The sequence below is a fragment of the Lynx canadensis genome, chromosome B3 (genome assembly GCF_007474595.2).
Source record: "Lynx canadensis isolate LIC74 chromosome B3, mLynCan4.pri.v2, whole genome shotgun sequence".
In the NCBI taxonomy this organism is placed as follows: domain Eukaryota; kingdom Metazoa; phylum Chordata; class Mammalia; order Carnivora; family Felidae; genus Lynx; species Lynx canadensis.
Window position 1 is genome coordinate 116383207 of NC_044308.2, and position 21146 is coordinate 116404352.

Genomic DNA, 21146 nt, shown 5'->3' on the forward strand with positions numbered 1-21146 from the left:
TCCTGGCCGATTTGGGTGCCTTTTATTTCTTTGTGTTGTTTGATTGCAGCGGCTAAGACTTCCAATACTATATTGAATAACAGTGGCAAGAGTGGACATCCCTGTCTTGCTCCTGACCTTAGGGGGAAAGCTCTCAGTTTTCCCCCATTGAGGATGATATTAGCATTGGGTCTTTCGTATATGGCTTTTATGATCTTGAGGTGTGATCCTTCTATCCCTACTTTCTTGAGGGTTTTTAATAAGAAAGGATGCTGTATTTTGTCCAATGCTTTCTCTGTATCTATGGAGAAGATCATATAGTTCTTGTCCTTTCTTTTATTGATGTGATGTATCACGTCGATTATTTTGTGGATATTGAACCAGCCCTGCACCCCAGGTATAAACCACTTGGTCGTGGTGAGTAATTTTTTTAATGTATTGTTGGATCCGGTTGGCTAATATCTTGTTGAGGATTTTTGCATCCATGTTCATCAGGGAAATTGGTCTATAATTCTCCTTTTTAGTGTGGTTTCTGGTTTTGGAATCAAGGTAATGCTGGCTTCATAGAAGGGTTTGGAAGTTTTCCTTCCATGTGTGGAACTAGCTTAATTTCCTTGGTATTGCAGTATTAAACCAAGATATCAGGAAATTGAAGAAGAAAAGACTTATAGCCAATTGTTATGTATAAGAGCTATCTAGAAGAATAGGGTCAATGAAATATTATTTCTTATATTTTGCCCGTTGGGAATAAAAAATACATATTTTTAAAATTTTATGTAATTGTTGGCTAATTCTGTTTTCTTCCACAGAGTGAGCGTTTACAATCTGACCTAGTAGTATGCATTGTAATTGGTGTGCTGTATTTTGCTATTCATGTAAGCACGGTGTTCACAGTGTTGCAGGTAAGGAATCATTTTGATCTTTTGATTGGGGGAAAATAATTTTGTTTAGGCTAATTTTTTGATTATAATATTTGTCCATAATGCTGAAATATATGATATTTTGTTTGGTTTTAATAACAAATATTTGTTTTCTCATGGTTTCTTTGAGTCGTGAATCTGATTATAATTGTAGCTCAGCTAGATGGTCCTAGTTCAGGATATGTTATGATGCTGCAGTTATTTGGGGCTGCCATCAACTGAGGCTGTTAGTAGGACTTAGTTCTTTACTGACCATTGGCCAGAGAGCTAAGGTCCTTTCCATGTGCCCTTACCATTAGCTGCTTGAGTATCCACACAGAAGGGCAGCTGGTTTTCCCCAGAGCCAGTGATCCTAGAGAGAGAAAGCCCAAGACATCATTTAGTAATTGATGTCGGATGTGACATACCACCACTTTTCTCTGTATCGGTTGATCGTATGGGGCAACGCTGGTACAAGTTTCAGAAAAACTACATAATAAAACAGTGTAAAATGTTGACAGATTTTAGTTCTTACCTTCTCAAATTGACTTTGCTATTTTCTGTTAATAAGTAGAAATTGGACTGACACATTAGGAGTTCTATGGTTCTCAAAATCACTTTTAATTTTCTCAATTTTATTCTTCTTTTAGCCTGCTCTCAAGTATGTGTTATATGCATTGGTCGGCTTTGTAGGTTTTGTAACCCATTATGTGCTGCCTCAAGTTAGAAAACAGCTACCATGGCACTGTTTTTCTCACCCTCTGCTGAAGACAGTGGAGTATAATCAATACGAAGTTCGGAGTAAGTATTTCACTAATACTCCTCTGTTTAATATTGTGGATTTTTTTTTTTTTTTTTACACTTTAACGGAGACCATTAAATAAGTATCATTAAGTAACACTGTGGCTTGTGTTTGTTATACTTAGATTTGAAGCTGTGATGAGTCAAACCTTTTTCAGGATGCTTTAATTTCAGTTGAAGTATAAATGTCAATGCTACAATCCCGGCTTCCACAGAATAAAATTTACTTCCTCTCTGTATTGTTCTTCATAGACCTCTCATTGACAAATCCTTCTGTGCATGTTTGTGGCTTCTCTTTCCAGTCCTTATCCTTTCCTTAAATCTTTTCTATGTACAGGCAACCCAGTCCTCCTTAAGATTTCTGTTTGAAATATTTTTAGCTCAAAGCATAGGGGGAATAGAGAGAATTTTGTTCCTCTTTCCACCAGAGACACTATGTCCTACCAGAGAAAGGTAGGAAAGAGTTGATGAGATGAAAAGAAATTTAAAACATTTGTAATTGTTCTTACTTGTTCAGATTTTGGGGTAAAGCATAAAATGACTCAGAAAGAGGTAGAACGCCAGTCCACTTTAAATCCTGACTTGTCTTTCCTATTGTAAGTATTTGGTCTTTCTTCATTGGCCCCATGACTTGCAATATCCCATACTTGCTCGTTTTAGGGAAATAATAAAAGTTCATAACTATGTCATCATTCATTATATATCAATGATTAAACAAACCAGTGGTTTTTCCTCAAACCTTTTTTTCAGTTAATGAATTACTATAAAGAGTAAATTCCTCAATTGTTTGAAGATAAATTAACTTGTTTAGAGAACTCTGAAGCCTTTAGAAGTTTTCTATTACAAACTTGACTTCGCATTTTCAAAGCAAATTTCTCGGGCCTTTTAGTAAAATTGCTTAGAGCATCATGGGCCTGAAACCTTGGTCACCAGTTTGATCCTGAAGAGATAATGAAACATTAACCTGTAGGTTGCAGTAATGGCATTGTGCATACTTCTTATGTGTTCTTTTAATAAGGGAAAATGACATGGGGCACCTGGGTGGCTCAGTCAGTTGAGTGTCTGATTCTTAATTTCGGTTCAGGTTATAATCTCATGATTGATGGGCTTAAACCCCACGTCAGGCTCTGTGCTGACGGTGCAGGGCCTGCTTGGGATTCTGTCTCTCTCTCTCCCTCCGTGTGTGTCTGTCTCTCTCTCTCTCTCCCTTCCTTTCCCTTCCTCCTTCCTTGTCCCTCCTCTTCTCTCTCTCTCAAAATAAACAAAAATTTTAAAAATTAAGAGAAAATGACATAAAGCTGTATGACAATCTGTACTGGTTCTTTCATACAGTCAGGAAAAGAACTTAGTAGAATGATGTATTATTTTGATAGTGAACTGTTAGTATTGCTTTCATATATAAAAAAATAGCAAGTGTATCCAATTTGTTTTGAAGAGCAGTTTTCCTTACAGTAAGTCATTGATCATAATTATTTCTTTTTTGACCTTAACAAAATATTTAGTCTAAAGTTTTATAAATTTTGAATCAGTATAACATGTTTGACTTATTGAAAGCACTAGGTATTAGCAAAGTTTATTTCTTTTCCCTTCTATTGACTTTAGCAATGGAAAGAAAAAGATTATTCATTAGAGCATTTCCTGAAGCCAGCTATGTTTTCAGATTGCTAGAGAACCTTACTTTAAATCTTTCAGTTTATACTAGATACTTTCCCCAATGAAATAAGGTGAAAGTATTATAAAAAACATTACTGACAGTGCAATGACTTCTATGAAGTGTGTGAATCTAAAACATATCATACTTTCATATATGTCCCGAGATGTACATAAGATACACACACATACATATGCCCGTACACACACATGTACCTTAAGATTTTAAAAACAGATAATTTTAATAGGTCATTTATTTCTTTTTGGGAAAAAGGGCAGTCTCATAATCTTACTAACTTTTCTCCAGAAGTTATAGGCATAAATGAGAAAAAGTTATGGTTAAAAACTGAGGTTTCAAGAATTAAAATTTATTTATTTTTTTAATTTTTTTTTTAATGTTTATTTATTTTTGAGACAGAGAGACACAGCATGAGCAGGGAAGGGGCAGAGAGAGAGGGAGACACAGAATGTGAAGCAGGCTCCAGGCTCTGAGCTGTCAGCACAGAGCCCGACGCGGGGCTCGAACCCACGAACTGTGAGATCATGACCTGAGCCGAAGTCGGATGCTTAACCGACTGAGCCACCCAGGCGCCCCAAGAATTAAAATTTAAAAGGAAATTCATCTAAAAATTTTTTAAGTTTATTTAGAGAGGGAGAATGAGCGGGGGAGGGGCTAAGAGAAAGGGAATTCATATCATTCCAAGCAGGCTATCTGATGACAGCACAGAGCCCGATGCAGGGCTCAAACTCACAAAGAGATCATGACCTGAGCTGAGATCAGAGCCACCTAGCGCCCCTCATCTAAATTTAAGTCACATCTAAGTTGCAAAACTGAACGTGTATCAGAATTCATAGAAGTTGACAACTGATTGAAATACTGGATTTTTTACATTATTTATTTATAGCAGAGACAAGTTTGTGCTGTAAGATTTTCCTTTCACATCACTTTGCCAAACTATCGGCATACCTGGAAGATATTGCTGGTTTGGTTGTGGACCACTGCAATAAAGTGAATATCACAATAAAGCAAGACAAGTCAATTTTTTGGTGTCCCAATGCATATAAAAGCTATGTTTACCCTGTAGTCTAATAAGTGTGCCAAGATCATTATGTCTAAAAAGACAGTGCACATACCTTTTTAAAAAAATTCTCTTGCCAAAAAATGGTGACTGTCATCTGAGCTTCCAGCGAGTTGTAATCCTTTTGCTAGTGGAGGCCCTCACCTCAGTGTTGATGGCTGCTGACTGATCAGGATGGTGGTTGCCAAAGGTTGGGGTGGCTGTGGCAATTTCTTAGAATAAGACAACAATGATGTCTGCTACATCAGTTGACTCCTTTTACGAGTGATTTCTCTGTAGCATGCTATTTGATATCATTTTACCTACAGTGTAAGTAACTTCCTTCAAAATTGGAGTCGTTCTCCAAAATCCTACACTGCTTTATCAACTATGTTTACGTAATATTCTAAACCCTTTGTTGTCGTTTCAACAGTCTTCACAGCATCTTTACCAGGAGTAGATTCCATCTCATGAAACCACTTTCTTTGTTCATCCGTGGGAAGCAGCTCCTCATCCATTCAAGTTTTATCCTGAGACTGCAGCAGTTCAGTCCCGTTTTCAGGCTCCACTGCTATTTCTACCACATCTTCAGTGACTTTCTCCACTGCAGTCTTGAATCCTCAGGGTCATCCATGAGTGTTGGAATCAACTTCCAAACTTCTGTTAATATTGATATTTTGACCTCTTTCCACGAATTGCAAATGTCCTTAATGGCATCTAGAATAGTGAATTCTTTCTGAAGGTTTTTTGGTTTGCTTTGCCCAAATCCATCAGAGGAATCAATGTCTATGGCAGCTATAGCCTTATAAAATGTATTTCTTAAATAAGACTTGAAAGTCAAAATTATTCCTTGAATCCTCACGGGCTACAGAATAGATGTTGTTTGTAGACACTGTCAATGAGCAGTAGTATTTTTTTTTTAATTTTTTTAATTTATTTTTTTTTGAGAGAGACACAGCAAGCTGGGAAGGGGCAGAGAGAGAGAGGGAGACAGAATCCGAAGCAGGCTCCAGGCTCCAAGCTATCAGCACAGAGCCTGACATGGGGCTCGAACTCACACTTAACTGACTGAGCTGCCCAGGTGTACCCCAACGAGCAGTAGTATTTTTGAAAGGAATCTCTTTTTCTGAGCAGTAGGCCTCAACATTGGACTTAAAATATTCAGTAGACTATGTCATAAATAAATGTGTCATCCAGGCTTTGTTGTTTCACTTGGAGAGCACAGGTAGAGTAGATTTAGCATCATTCTGAAGGGCCCTGGGATTTTCACAATGGTCAGTGAGCATTGGCGTCAACTTAGAGTCATCAGCTGTGTTAGTCCCTAACAAGAGAGTTTTGAGGCTTTGTAGCCAGGCATTGACTTCTCTCTAGCTATGAAAGTCCTAGATGGCATCTTCTTCCAATAAAAGGCTATTTCATCCACATTGAAAATCTGTTGGTTACTGGAGCCACCTTCATGAATTATCTTAGCTGGATCTTCTGGAGAACTTGCTGCAGCTTCTACATATGCACTTGCTGTCTCGCCTTGCACTTTCATGTTGTGGAGATGGCTTCTTTCCTTAAACTTCCTGAACCGACCTCTGCTGGCTTCAGACTTTTCTCCTGCAGCTTCGTCACCTCTCAGCCTTCCCAGAATTGCAGAGCGTTAGGACCTTGCTCTGGATTAAGTTTTGGCTTAAGGGAATGCTGTGACTAGTTTGATCTTCTTTGCAGACCACGCAGACTTTCTCCATGTCAGCAATAAGGCTGTACTTTCTTATCATTCGTACGTTCACTGGAGCAGCACTTTTAATTTGCTCGAAGAACTTTTCCTTTGCAGTCACAACTTGGCTAATGCTTGGCACAAGAGGCCTAGCTTTTGGCCTGTCTTGGCTTTCAACACGCCTTCCTCAGGAAACTTAATAATTTCTAGCCTGTGGTTTAAAATGAGAGATGTGTGATTCTTCCTTTCACCTGAACATGTAAAGAGCATTGTAGAGTTATTGGCCTAATTTCAATCGTAAGGAATAGAGAGGCCTGAAAGGAGGGAGAGAGGTGGGGGAACAGTGGATCAGTGGAGCAGTCAGAACACACATATTTATTGGTTACGTTTGCCATCTTACATTGGTCCAGTTTTTGTTATCCCCAAATACAACAATAGCATCAAAGGTCACTGATCATAGATCACTGTAACAAATACAATTATAATGAAAAAGTTTTAAATATTGCAAGAATTACCAAAATGTGACAGATGCTGTTGGAAAAGGGTGCTGATAGACGTGCTCAGTGCAGAGTTGCCACAGACCTTCAATTTGTAAACAAAGAAAAAAACCAAGAAGAACCCCAGTATCTGCCAAGTGCTGTAAAGTAAAGCTCAATAAAATGAGGTATGCCTGTATTTTGTACACTAGATGATGTGATCTTCTTACGTTGCCTTGTTAGATGCAGCCACTATGATGTGGTTTGAGAAACTTCATGTGTGGCTTCTTTTTGTGGAGAAGAATATCATCTACCCATTGATTGTTCTTAATGAACTTAGTAGCAGTGCAGAGACCATTGCTAGTCCAAAAAAACTGGATACAGAGTAAGTACAGTACTCCTCTCTCTATGTTTAACCATTAGCGGCTGTCATAGGCAGTGTCTTCAGACATTGATCAAGTAACAAATAATTGAGTATCTCATTAGTGCAGTGCACTGTAAGATAAAAAAGTGAGGTGAAATTCCTGAACATCTGTTCCTGCTCTTGTATATCACTACTCTAGACATCTTATTGTCAACTAATATTTTATGAGAGAACATTTATTGAATAAGGTTCATTTCTGTTATTGGATGGTCAATTTGAGAGATGTCTGTTTTTGTGTACTGTGTAAACCAGACTATGTAGGTGGTCACTCACCTATACGGTCATCGTATAGGCCTACGCACTAGACTAGGTACGTGTTGTTGGGTAAGCGTTAATACATGTTTTTTATGTGCTAAATCCTATTACTATTAAAGCAATACAAATATTAAGAAACTGGAGAACCATATATTAGAAATGCAATGCTGTTATTTATTTGTTTAAGTGTGCTTATTTATATAAAGAAATAAGAATCATAATACATATTGTTAAAAGGGAATATAAGAGTTTATTATAGGATGTGATTTGCTTGGTGTATAAATCATTTTTAGAAGTTCATTTTGGATGTAAATGTATCGTAAGCATAGTAAATGAAATAGTGATTTTTCTGAAGTTAGTAGATTTTCTGAAGTTTTCAGCCATTGATTGATGAGTTGTGCTTTCTTTAACTTATAGATTAGGTGCTTTAATGATCACCATTGCTGGTCTGAAGTTGCTACGATCCTCTTTCAGCAGCCCTACATATCAGTATGTCACAGTCCTCTTCACTGTGCTCTTTTTCAAAATCGACTATGAAGCGTTTTCAGAGACCATGTTGTTGGATCTCTTCTTCATGTCTATACTCTTCAACAAGGTAATTTGTCACTGAAAGGAATATCCCTATCGGTAAAAAGTAGCTCCCTAAGTAATATAGCATTTAGTGAGGATTCTGCTTGCATTCCATTTGCTTCACTGTCTTTTAAGTAATATCTTTCTTCAATCAACCAGTCATTCAGAAGCATAGTAGAATCCCTAACCAATGTTACTCACTATGATCCATAAAAGACGTGTTTCTTGCTATATAGCTAGGAAGATAAGATTAAGTTATATGGAAAATTTAGAGAAACACCACTAGCTGTGTATTTTTAAATCCATAGGATCTTCCAAAAGTGGATGTGATTTTGAATAATCCTAGAAATAGATGTGGTAATAATTGCACTGGGCTGTGGGCTGCTAGATAGATGGAGGGAGGAAATAACCTGATAGCTGAATGAAGATGGTAAATACTGAAGGCAGTGAGGCCGTGTGGGAGGAATCAGAAATTAGTTTCATGGTGACATTTGCAGAATACTCTGAAAATTACAAAATGCTTCTGAGATTTATTATCCACCCATAAGAGAGGTACTTTTAGTCCTTTTACAAATGAGATGACAAAATCTGGGTCTTTTGCCTCCCATTCCAAGAATCTTTTTGCTGAACCATACTACCTTTCTCAATGAAATACGTTGTGCAATCAGATTATTTATAAATTAAATAGAGTTTAGATTTCATGTTAACGCTGACCACATACAAAGGACTTTGACATATATTATCCCATTTGATAGGTAACAGAGAGCTGAAGCATATGAGCAGCTACAAAACACAATGAAAGCCCAATTTTAGGCAAGTTAGCCTGGTCAGCTACATTGGGATGACTTGGGGAAGAGAGAACCCAAAGGTACGGAGAACAGTTTAAGAGACTGTGACAGTAATTGAGATGTGATAGAGGTCTAACCTAGGATGGGAATAGTACAAGTGGAAAACGTTAATCTGAACAGGTTTTAGTGATAGTCCATTTCAAAATATTGTGCTAAATGTTGTACTAAGTAGCTTCTAGAATATTGCAGTATTATGTTTGCTCGGTCACTAATTTGTATGCATTTTTATCATTTATTTCCTCTTCTAGTGAGCATGGTTAACCAAAGGAGGAAGCCAGAAAGTTAATCAAAGAATTGTTTGTATAAAGAAGCATGTGGTTTCTCACAAATTTAAATATTTAGACTGGAAATTGTAGGGCATCTTAGTATACTGTTGGGGGAAAAAGTGAAAGTTGCCATAAAATAGAAACAGTCTTTGAAATAGTCTTAACTTGAATTAGTTTGGATTTTCTTAATACTTTCATTTGTTAAGCAAATTGCTCTTGAGAGCATACAGTGTTCCACAGCTGTTCTAGATGCTGAGGCTACATCAGTGAACAAAATAGAGAAAGCTCTGCCCTTAAGGGGTTTGCATTAGTAAGGTTAGTTGATAGAATTTAACAATGATAGTAAGCAAGTAATTTTTAAGAGATTTCTAGATATAGTTTTTAAGATATCATTGTAAGATGCACCATCAATTTAATAATCTTACAAGAAAAAAATTACTATGAATGTATACAGAAATGTTTATCCACTACCCACTTATGCATGTAATTGCATATCATTTTTTCCTCAGTGTTACAGTCAAAATTTGAGTTCAGTCTGTTTCATATTTAGAACCTGAAGTTTTCTGAATCACTGCTTTTACACCATGAATAATGGCATCTTGATAATACACACACTGCTTTTACTTCCTGACATCCTGATCACGTTAGTATCAAGGATTACCGGCATAAATTTGAGTCACGGAGAAGAATGCAGGAGTTCATCTGCTTTTTCTAATTGGTTGAAGTTGAGGTTTCTTTGTTTTTAATTGGGAGTTAAACAGGTTCATTTGCAAATTAACTGAAATCGTTCAGTTAATTGAGGTGCTTGATGCCTGAATCATGGCACCAAGTTAGTCTGAACCTCTTGTTTTTAAGATTCTGTGTCTGTTTTGTGAATTGGACCTTGCATTGCCTGCCATGCAGAGGCAATTTTGGACAAACACAGTAATTCTGTTTCAGTGTTGAAGACGTGTTCAACAACAAAACAAATATTAATTTACATAAAATTAAAACGTGTGTTGTGTTTCCATTGACCATACCAATTGAGGTTATGATCAGATGCCTAATATGCACTACTAAATCCTTAGGCGAATAGGCAGTGACAACTGTATTACAACTTTATTTCCTGCCTGGCTGGTTTCAAATTTCTTCTGACATTGCATTTAAAACATACTCTGTTTCCAAAGCACTACAATTTGAGGAGAATGTGTCTTAGGGATAAAAATATGTATGAATTACTTAAGCTTTGCAAACATCTAAATGTCCTACCTTTTTTTAATTTTGCTTGTAGTAGTAGTAATATAGCCAATAGAGGGCATAGAATTTTTTTTAACAGATGAAACACAAATCCATAAATCAGCTAGCTGTCTTTACTTAAGTATATATTCAGTGTTTTGGCAGTTGATTTATCTTTTCCTTTTATGCAAATGGCAAATATTTTCAGTGCCATTTTCTTATAGGAAAAAAATATATTTTAAAGGTCTTTCATTTTCTAATTCAAATATCTGATAAGTTTTTTACTGATTGTTTTTCTTTTCCTCCTACAGCTTTGGGAACTCCTTTATAAATTGCAGTTTGTGTACACTTACATTGCCCCATGGCAAATTACATGGGGTTCTGCTTTCCATGCTTTTGCTCAGCCCTTTGCAGTACCCCGTATCCTTCCAATAAAAGTTGTGTAAGAAAGGGCGGTCATATCCTTATTGTGAATGTTGGTTTATAGACATTTAAATTACTAGGTGATAAATTATCAAATATTCTCAGTGCTTTGGGTACACCCACAGATCATCTGAACATGAGGACAGTATTAAAGTTTTATAATTAATGCTGATTTACAATTTTATGTTTACAGATATGAGTACTTTTAATAAATACAAGATGTTTAGAAATATTTTTTAAATACTTATTTGAGAGAGAGAGAGAGAGATAGAGATAAAATATATCCCAAGCAGGCTCCGCACTGTCAGTACAAAGCCTCATGCGGGACTGGAACCCACAAACCATGAGATCATTACCTGAACCAAAACTAACAGCAGACGCTTAACTGACTGAGCCACGCAGGCACCCCTAGAAATATTTTTAAATGAAGATTACAAACATTTTTCATAATCATGATTGTAATTTAACTATGTCTAAAATTTTCTAATCTCATCATTTCTTAAAAGTACTTTCTAAATAAAAGTAAAGGTTAGTGACTACGTGGATAGAAATACAGATTTTCTGTTTGTGTAAATTTTAGTTTTATCTTGTGGAAAATTAAAGCCAGCATCTTTATCCCAGGGTAATATATGGACTTTTCCCAAATACGTATTAGCAGATGTTTATTTGATTCCCTTCAAAGCATCATGCCAGGCTGTACTATCCTGGCTTGTCTTCCTACTTGTACCCCCTTACATTGTCCAGTGACACCCTCTTCTGTATTCCTGTGACAAACTTCACATTGTTTTCATTGCGGTAATGGCAATGTGTTTGTGAGATGTATTTGTGTGTGTGTGCGTGCTCACTCAAATGAATGTTAAAGTCCTTAACCAGCTTTTTATAGATTCAGCCATGTTGTTTGTTCAGGCTGCTGTATCAGCCTTTTTTTCTACTCCACTAAATCCCTTTCTAGGAAGTGCAATATTCATCACTTCGTATGTTCGACCTGTCAAATTCTGGGAGAGAGACTATAAGTGAGTACAATAAAGCATTTGAAAGCCAATTTTATCTATTTTTTACTAGGAAAAACTATCAACAGCATTATCATAAATATTTCATGGTTAATAATTTTTGTGTTGAAACATTTTGCTAAAACTTTATAAATACTCTTGAAGTTTCAAAAATCACATAAAATTAGAAGAGTCAGAGTAACTGTTCTATATTTTCTCTGCCATTTTTCCTGAGATTTTTTAAAAACCTAGTTCTTGGTGAATATATTCCTTTTTCTGTCTTTTTTCTTTTAATGCTGTTTCTTAGAGTTCCACATTAATACAGCTCTGAAACTTTATGCTATACAATGTTATGTCATTATAGCAGTCATAACTAGTTATCTCATAGTTTCCTGAGAAATATCTATTTGTAGAGCTAAATTTTCTATAGATTACATCTGGTTTCTCATGAGCAGAACTTTTTAATGACCATCTCTGTGCATAAAGTATTTTCTCCATTTAGATTTAGTTTCTTTGGCTAGCTGTTTCATCTGATGTCTGCTAACTATCCTTATGTGTAATCTCTCCAAACTTCCTTCCTTCCTTCCTTCCTTCCTTCCTTCCTTCCTTCCTTCCTTCCTTCCTTCCTTCCTTCCTTCCTTCTTTCCTTCCTCCCTCCCTCCCTCCCTCCCTCCCTCCCTCCCTTCTGGAAAGATTATCCAAAAGGGGAATTACTGAGTCACGGAACCTAAACATTTTAAAGGCGTTTAACATGTATTGACATTGATTCAAAAAGAGCTTATACTAATTTGTAATTCTATGGGCCATCTCCATGACTGCCTCTTTTCTCTCTACACTTTCACACATCAGTGCACCTAATAGGTGAAAATAGTGGTCTCACCTTTTAAACAGTGGAATAGCTTGTGGATTGGAAGCTTTTGCTCTGGTCTTTTATCTAAAACCACACTTGGTGTTTCTCTTTTTGATGAATTTCTGTGTTACTGATGTTCTCAGGTTATTTAATTTTGATCCAAAATATTGTCTGTGGCAGCAGTTTTGGTCTCAGAACCCCTTTACTCTCTTCACGGTTATTGAAATGTCAGGAGTTTTTGTTGACACAGGATTTATCTACAGATACTTACTGTGTTAGAAATCAAAACTCAGAAAAATTCAAATGTTTATTAATTAGTTTAAAAATAGCAACAATAAACCCATTATGTGTTAATATAAATAACAGTTTTTAATGAAAATTCCTGTAATTTCTATACCAGCAAAAAAATCAGTGAGAAGAGTGTCACTGTTTTTGTAGTTTTATAAATCTCTTTAATGTCTGGCTCAGTAAAAGACAGCTGGATTCTCATAACTGCTTCTGCAACCAATCTGTTGTTGCAATATGTTGTTTTGGTTGAATTACATGGAGAAAATCTGGCCTCGCACAGACACAGAGCTGGAAAAGAAAGAAGTATTTTAATAGCCGTTTTAAACAATTGTGGATATTTCTCTTTGATCTTTCACTAGAAGTCGACACATGGTAGTTTCCTAAAGATTAGTTGCAATATGGAGTCTTAAAACCATATCTGTTGTTGGGGAAGAAGAATTTCCTCTACCCTTCAAGATCCTTCTAGCTCAACTAAGAATCAAATTGACATGAGACAGATGAACAGGAGGAAATCAAATTTAATAGTGTGCATATGTGGAATCCACACAGATGTGGAAATTCCAGAGACATGTAATGTGATACTTACATGAGCTAAGGAGAGAGGTAAGGGTCTTAGGATACAAAGGGGAGAAGATCATTAATAAGAAGGTGAAAGGAGGTGTAAGGAATGTGTTTGTTGGTAAGCTCTCAAACTCATTATAGTAAATATACATTTTCCCAAATTCTGATTTTTGCTGAAAAACTTGAATTTTGTTATTGGCAACAGGACAGACTCACTTCCTTCATTTTTGAGAAATGTCTGTCAAGTATGCAAGTCTGAATAATCACAGTAAAAGTGATGTTCCATGAAAAAAAAAAAGTACCAAGTGCAGCTTGCAATTCAAACAGTGGCACAAATGCAATCCCTTGAGACAACCATCACACAATATGAAAAAGACCTATACTGAGGAGGTGTGATTTAATAAAACTAATTTTTTTTATTGCTTCATTAAAGACATTTTCAATTGAAATGTGAATTTTTGTTTTATTGTTTTTTCTTGTGCATGTGTGGCAGTAAAAAATACAGTTTGATACCACTGCTTTGATTCAAGTTGAAGTGCTGGTAGTCATACCCACCGTTACTTTTGCGCCATCAATGCACTTGTCGACATGGTGAAAAAAGTCAGTAACAGCTCAAGATTGTTATGAAAATCATTTTGATCTGGAAAACTGCCTGAAAGGGTCTTGAGGCCCCTGCTTCCAGTTCTGTGGACCACATTTTAGGAACGACTGTTCTAAAGAACACTGTACCATTGGACATTAATAGATGTACCTTCCCCTTGCAAAAATGTTTCATGTACTGTATATCTCTAAGAACTATATATGGTACACATTTTTAATCAATTTTTTTTTTTTGCATTAAACTTATTAATGTCTTTCAACCCACTGTTCAATTTAACATGTTAGGAGATAACTGCTGTGTTTATGTATAATAAAGGTGGGAGAGTAAAAAACCTTACCCCTAAACTACACTACTGAGGAGTTTTAGCAATATGCCAATCATAGATTTTTCTCAGAGATATACATAAAGTGATAATACTTAACTTCAATTATATGGTTTTCTCCTTTTTAATTAAAGCTTAGTAAAAATGTTGTTTTGCCCTCTTCAGCACAAAACGAGTGGATCATTCGAATACCAGATTGGCTTCCCAGCTTGATAGAAATCCAGGTAAAAGTTCCATTTGTGAGTAAAGAAGCAAGTCTAAGCAATGTGTTATTTATATATATTTCACTTCCTAACTGATCGGGAGTCCTCTGTCAGTTCCAAATTGTCATTTTTCAAAGACTATACAGTAAAACCTTGGTGTGTGAGCATAATTCATTCCAGAAACATGCTTGTGATCCAAAGCACTTGTATATCAGAGTGAATTTCAAGAACCATTGGCTCAGTTGTGATCATGTGACATTTGGCGTCATGTACTGCTTATATCGTAAGACATCTCTCGTTTATCAAGTTAAAGTTTATTAGAAATGTTTGCTTGTCTTGTGGACTACTCGCAGAATAAGTTACTCATGGTCCAAGGTTTTTACTGTCTATCCTTTGCTTTTTGTTCTGCTTTAGCAAAGTATATGTGAATTCGAGTATCTACAATGTATATACCCATCTTTTATAAAGTGCACTTTAAGAATGCTCAGAGGAATTAAAAATGCCATTGAAAGATATTGTCTTCCAGAGGTTAAAAAGTAGAACAGTTAAACTGGTCAAGTGTATCAAAGAATATGCAATCTGACCAATAGGTATATTTATTAATATATTTGCTTCCCCTGCTTCCCTGAATATTTAGGTAAATATTCATTTAATTTCATTTAGTTTATTGTGTATAAAGATGTCATGTGAGGGAACCATTCAAGATAGAGCTTCAGTACGTGGTATTTGGGTGGTGGTACCATTATCTAAAGTCTGTCTGGCTCCTTAGTTTTGTCATTGGGGAAACATCCTTTTGTCAGCCCACCTGTTAGTAATTGGACACATAGAGGGTGAATCTCACTAATCCAACTGTAAGAAATTAACCAGAATTCCAATGTATCAATTTAATAAAAGAAATCTAACTCAAAGGTACACTGAAGTGTTTGTATCCATTTGACTCTCAGATTCCTTCAAATACTCTGTCTACTTGAGAAACCTAATTAATAATCAAATGGTTTTTGTAACTGTAAAATTGGATTACGTAGGATTAGTTACTTGATAATAACGACTGTTGTCACCACATACTGGTAGATAAAACAGCCATCTCAGCTCTATGTGCTTGGAATACGTCCTTGTGTAAGGGGCTTGGAATTCTCATGATGCAAATGATGCCATTGTGTATGTTAAAAAAGGCCAAATCCTGAATTAATATGCATGCTTTTTTTTTAACTTTAAAAAAATGTTTTAAAGATTTTATATTATTTTTAAAGTTTATTTATTTATTTTGAAAGAGACAGAGCATGAGCAGGGGAGAGGCAGAGAGAGAGAGAGAGAGAGAGAGAGAGAGAGAGAGAGAGACCCAAGCAGGCTCCATGCTCAGTGAGGAGCCCCGATGCAGGGCTCAGTCCCACCTGAGGTGATGTCAAGAATTTGGGGCTCAGCTGACTGAGCCACCCAGGCACCCCTGTAACTCTAAATTCTGAACCTCTTCTCATTACCCTGTTTCATTTTTAATTTTTTTTTTTTCAACGTTTTTATTCATTTTTGGGACAGAGAGAGACAGAGCACGAACGGGGGAGGGGCAGAGAGAGAGGGAGACACAGAATCGGAAACAGGCTCCAGGCTCCGAGCCATCAGCCCAGAGCCTGACGCGGGGCTCGAACTCACGGACGGCGAGATCGTGACCTGGCTGAAGTCGGACGCTTAAACCGACTGCGCCACCCAGGCGCCCCCCCCTGTTTCATTTTTAAATAGAAATTGTTAGGGTATTAATATTATTTTTCTTGTCAAAAAAAATTTCCCTAACTAGAAATTAGCTTAAATATTTTTAACAATCTTGTTGACGTGACAGAGATGTAGGGTAAAGTGTAACATTTTTAATCCCTTCTTACAGGATCAGACGACAACAATCTGAATTCCATCTTTTATGAACATTTAACCAGATCCCTACAACACAGTCTCTGTGGTGATTTGCTCCTAGGACGGTGGGGAAACTACAGTACGGGGGACTGTTTCATTCTTGCCTCTGACTACCTCAATGCATTAGTACACCTTATAGAGATAGGCAACGGGCTAGTCACTTTCCAGCTGCGGGGACTTGAATTCAGAGGTAAGACATTCACCTCTTATTTCTATTGGGTTTTATGTGTTTACATCTCAGATCAAAAATCAGCATAAAATTAGATCCTTAGTCTTTGGAATTGTGGAATGAAAAGAGTTGTTAAAAGAACAATTTTTAGATACTCTTCCAAATTTCACATTTAGAGAAGAATATTTTTTTTTTAAGTTTGTTTATTTTGAGAGAGAAAGAGAGATGCATATAAGCACAAGTAGGGGAGAGGCAGAGAGAGAATCCTAAGCAGGCTCCACTCTGTCAGTGGAGAACCCCAATGCAGGGCTCGAACGCATGAACCATGAGATCATGCCCTAAGCCAAAATCGAGAGTTAGATGCTTAACCAACTGAGCCACCTGGGTGCCCCAGAGAAGAATCATTTTTGTGGTATGCCAAAATATGTAAAGGTAGCATCATTTGTGTATAACTGACTATGTTCCAGGTGATGTTGAGTTTCTGTTGCTTTCTGCTTGCTGTCTTGTCATTTTCTTTGTGAGAAGTTGCATATATTTGTTAGATGGCTAGCAGCATCTAGAATGCTGTATTGTGTGAGGCATAGAGTAGCCAACCAGGTACTTTCAGGTAGACACCATGCCTTTGTCCTCAACAAATGTTTGTTTTGAAGTGAAGCTCCCATAACATCAAAACAGTTTTAAAGGGAACAAGTCAATGGCATTTAGTGCATTCACAGTGTTGTACAACTATTAGAGTAGGCAGTTGGTTAGGTTCAAGCAGGATGCCTGGAGGTCAGTAAAGAAGAAGCCAGGGCTGGCTGTCTGTAAAGTCAGAGGCCTGTCCTGGCAGGATCTCAAAACAAAGCCACAAGAAGCCCGAACAAACCAGATAGGCCCAAGATGACTGACAAAATAGGCCAGTGACCCCTGACCAAATATGAAAAAAAAGTGTGAAACCTTGCTTTCAAGAAAACCCCACCTCAAGTAATGAATATTCCTCCCCCAAGTTAACACCTGTCATTAAGTGATAGAAACCCAACCCCCTGCAGGTGCAGGTCTCTTGCTCGTTCTCTCTCTGTCTCTCTCTCTCTTGCGTTTGCCCACTCAAATCTCATGAGTGTACTTCTGCTTTAATGAACTTTCTTGTGTTGCTCATCTGCTGTGTTGTGCCTGTCCTCGAATTCTTTGTGGTGACAAGACCAAGAGCCTTCAGCCACATCTTTGGGACATGTTGGGTTGAGGCCTCAGGACCTGGAGTCTCCCCGTTTCATCCATCTACACACCATCACCTCTGTCTTGTTCAAAGCATTGCCATCACCACAAATAAAACCTCACACCCATTAAGCGGTTACTCCCTATTCCCCTACCAGCCCTCAACAATTTTGTATAACGACACATGAAGCTGTTTCTACACAGAAAATCATGTGTTCAGAAACATACCAACTTGATGTTATCAACTGCTATAAGTTGAATATTTTGTAAACATGAATAGAAACTTGTTTTATAGGAATTGAGGAAAGTCATATTAATGTGTAGCTTTTCAATCTAGGGAACATTTGAACTTGAGAGTTTTTAGAGAGAACATCCAAGCTGTGTTTTGATCTACTCTAAGAAGTGCCTTGCATGCTTTTGACTTGAAATGGGAAATAAGAAAGCATTTGACTAGATAGAGGATCAAATCAGGTTTATACCCTATAGCTTTATTTCCACCCTGGTATTGAATCAGAAGGTTTGGACCTTTGTTGGGTAATACCTTTGCTAATGGAGCAAGTGCTTTTCTAAAATTATTCCATTCACTGAAAGTAAGATTGTACTTGTGTGACACTCGAATTAAGGCACTAAATGTTGATGTTTGTTATTCATTTATGATGTTTGTCATCCAATCTCTCTCTTTCAAAATGTCCTATTCTTGTTTTATGATTTGTTTCTGCCTCTCCAACAGAGCCCAAGACCTTAATTCCATCTCTCTAGAGTCTTATCTAATGTTCAGAACTAACCCAACTAGACTCATCCAAAAGTCAGCACCCCCTCACCACGACACCTACTACTGCCGTGACCTTAACTTTTTAAAAAGAATTCACCTTTCTTTTTTAACTTTTTTGTTTTTTTAAACAAATGTGTGTGGGGAGGATATTTTATCTAGCATTTCTGTATGTGTGAGTCAGAAGGGGGTCCTTCTTAGGATCTGCTAATTTCACCATAGTGGTCAGAAACTCTCCAAATCAGAAATTGATCCAAATTCTCACTCTTCCAGCTTTCACTCTCTGGTACCAAGTAGATTCAAATAAAATTTTGGGCAGATTTTTTACCATTCAGACTCTCACTATTTGCCAAACAAAACTCAAACTTATGTGGGAACATAGTATGTCTTACCATCTGAATTTGTGCTGGATTTGGGTAGCAAGAGATACCTATAATTCTTTACTCAGCCATAGTGATTTTTTAAAAATGCTTGTTTATTTGGGGGGAGGGGAGAGAGTGAGAGGGAGAGAGAGAATCCCAAGCAGGCTTCACGCTGGCAGACACCGGGCTCAATATCATGAACTGTGAGATCATGACCTGGGCCTGTATCAGGAGTCGGACACTCAACTGACCGAGTCACCTAGGTCCCCCAGTGATTTTTTCTTTACAGGCAAATTTGATCATATCCCTTTCAGACCTAAAATTTTCAGCGGCTTTCCATTGCATTTAAAATAGAGTTCATATCCTTAGCATGCCCTACCACACTGTTTGTTATCTGGCTTTGCCAGTTTCTCCAACCCCACTTTATCCCACCGTCCTCACTCACTCTAGTCACATTGGCCTTGCCTTCAGGGTCTTAACTGTGCTGTTCTTTACTAAGGACTTTTTACTGCCTTTCCTTTTGCCCAAAACGTACCAGCCATCCCCCCTCCTCCCACCAGTCTTCCACCTGGCTAATTCCTTAGTTATCTTTAAGCATTAACCTAAATATCGCTTTCTCAGAGAAGCCTTCTCTAAACACCTAGCCCACATGATTATCTCATGTTGCCATTTATACCTCCTTAGCACTCAGCATAATTATAATTTCATATTTATTTGTGTTTGTTTGAGGTGTATTTCTGCGTTAGCCCAGAGGTGGCAAACTTTTCTGTAAAAAGCCGGATAGTAAATAGTTTGGGCTTTTGGAAGCATGCACATTTTCTGTTGCATATTTTTATTTGATTTTTTTTTTTTGAAACAATGCTTGAAAAACAAAAACCATTCTTAGTTTGGATTTGGCCCTGGGCTGTATTTTGCAAACCTTTGCAGTAGGTTGTAAGCTCCTCAAGAGCAGGAATCTTGTCTGCTGTATTCATTACTGTGTATCCAGTGCTTACTTCAGCAGTTAGCATATGATACATAATTAGTTAATTTTGTAGAATGATTAAGTAAGTATATAGCTGTTTCTCCTTTCTTTTTATTCCAGAATTCTCATGAGGTCTGTTTATGTTCTTGCCTATATCTTGTGATCTTTGGTTATTTTCTTTCCTTCACAGTGTTATCCCCTGTCCCAACTACCTACTGCCTCTCAAAATACTAATCAAGAGTGTCAGTATTTTGCCAAAAAGATATTTGGATCTGCTGAGCATTTTGATGTATCTTCTGGGTATAGTCCATTAAGCCAATTTAATTCCTTGATTTTACTGTGTCTCGTAGTGGATTCTAAATATTAAGTGACATTTAACTAAACAGATTTCTTGATCAGTTTGCTATCCATCTTGGTTAAATCCCTTTATATTTATTTCATTTCCATTTTTATTTTACTGATATTCTTAATATTCTTTTCCATGTAAATTTTATGTCAAAGATTTATCAATCATTTTTTTGTCTACCAAAATTTTATTATTATAACTTCTACAGTTGTTAACTTTTTATTTGTAAATGTTACTTCTGCCAAGCACAGTTTTCCGGGTCAAACTTTATAGGTCAAAAATGTATTATGCTATGGGATTCCTCTCGGCTTTTACTCAAATTACTTTCGACATGTCTGTTTTTCATAATTGCCAGTTTTATTTAATTTCATCAGTAATATTCACTATGAAGTGACTGAAAGACATAGCTAATCCAGGAAATAATTGGTAATGGGTTCCTTATAACGTATTCTAGAATCCCTTTCCAGGTCTCAGCGTTCTTTTTTTCAGTTGCTAGTATTAATTCCTATGCTTTTTAATGACTTTATTTTCTAAGCCAAATGTATTACCAGGGTATGTTGGGGTAGGAACTGTTCTTGGGATTTGTATGGTAGAGTAAAAACACCCCACATTAATACAGTTACTCAGTTCACTTTATTCTGCTGCTCTGAACAAGGGTCTCATTCTGTCTCCTCAATAAATGTCAGCATCTCCAAGTTCCCTCTTGCCATGTGTCTTTTCTATATACTGCTCACAAAGTGATCTGCACAGAGTAGAGCTGTCTTTCATTGTGTCTCTCCTTTACTTAAAAACCTTTGGTCTAGTCAGACCTTCCAGAAAGATGACAAAATGAATAAAATGAAGTAATAACATAAAATCTAAGGAACAGACCCAGCTTCATGCCACACTTTTAAAATGCCGGTCTCAGGATGTTTCTTCTAGAAACTGAATAATTCTTTGCCCTCTCTAGCCTATTCTGGCACATGGAAAAAGGAGAATTTCTCCAGGCTTGTTACAAAGCCAGTGTAATACTGATAACAAAATACAACTAAACTGACTAAAAAAGTAACTAGTTTAACCCACATGT

The 21146-nt window shown here is 36.9% G+C and overlaps 1 protein-coding gene across 8 annotated transcripts in view; it reads left to right on the plus strand.

Moving 5' to 3' along the window:
• Nucleotides 1-21146, plus strand: part of PCNX1 (pecanex 1) — a 171709-nt gene that overhangs the window by 127382 nt on the left and 23181 nt on the right. For all 8 annotated transcript variants that reach the window (XM_030319448.1, XM_030319452.1, XM_030319450.1 and 5 more), the window contains 8 exons: nucleotides 789-881; nucleotides 1529-1679; nucleotides 6809-6950; nucleotides 7662-7839; nucleotides 10455-10563; nucleotides 11450-11579; nucleotides 14343-14401; nucleotides 16254-16469. In XM_030319448.1, coding sequence (XP_030175308.1) covers nucleotides 789-881; nucleotides 1529-1679; nucleotides 6809-6950; nucleotides 7662-7839; nucleotides 10455-10563; nucleotides 11450-11579; nucleotides 14343-14401; nucleotides 16254-16469 — 1078 coding nt within the window. The remainder of the gene's footprint in view (nucleotides 1-788; nucleotides 882-1528; nucleotides 1680-6808; nucleotides 6951-7661; nucleotides 7840-10454; nucleotides 10564-11449; nucleotides 11580-14342; nucleotides 14402-16253; nucleotides 16470-21146) is intronic.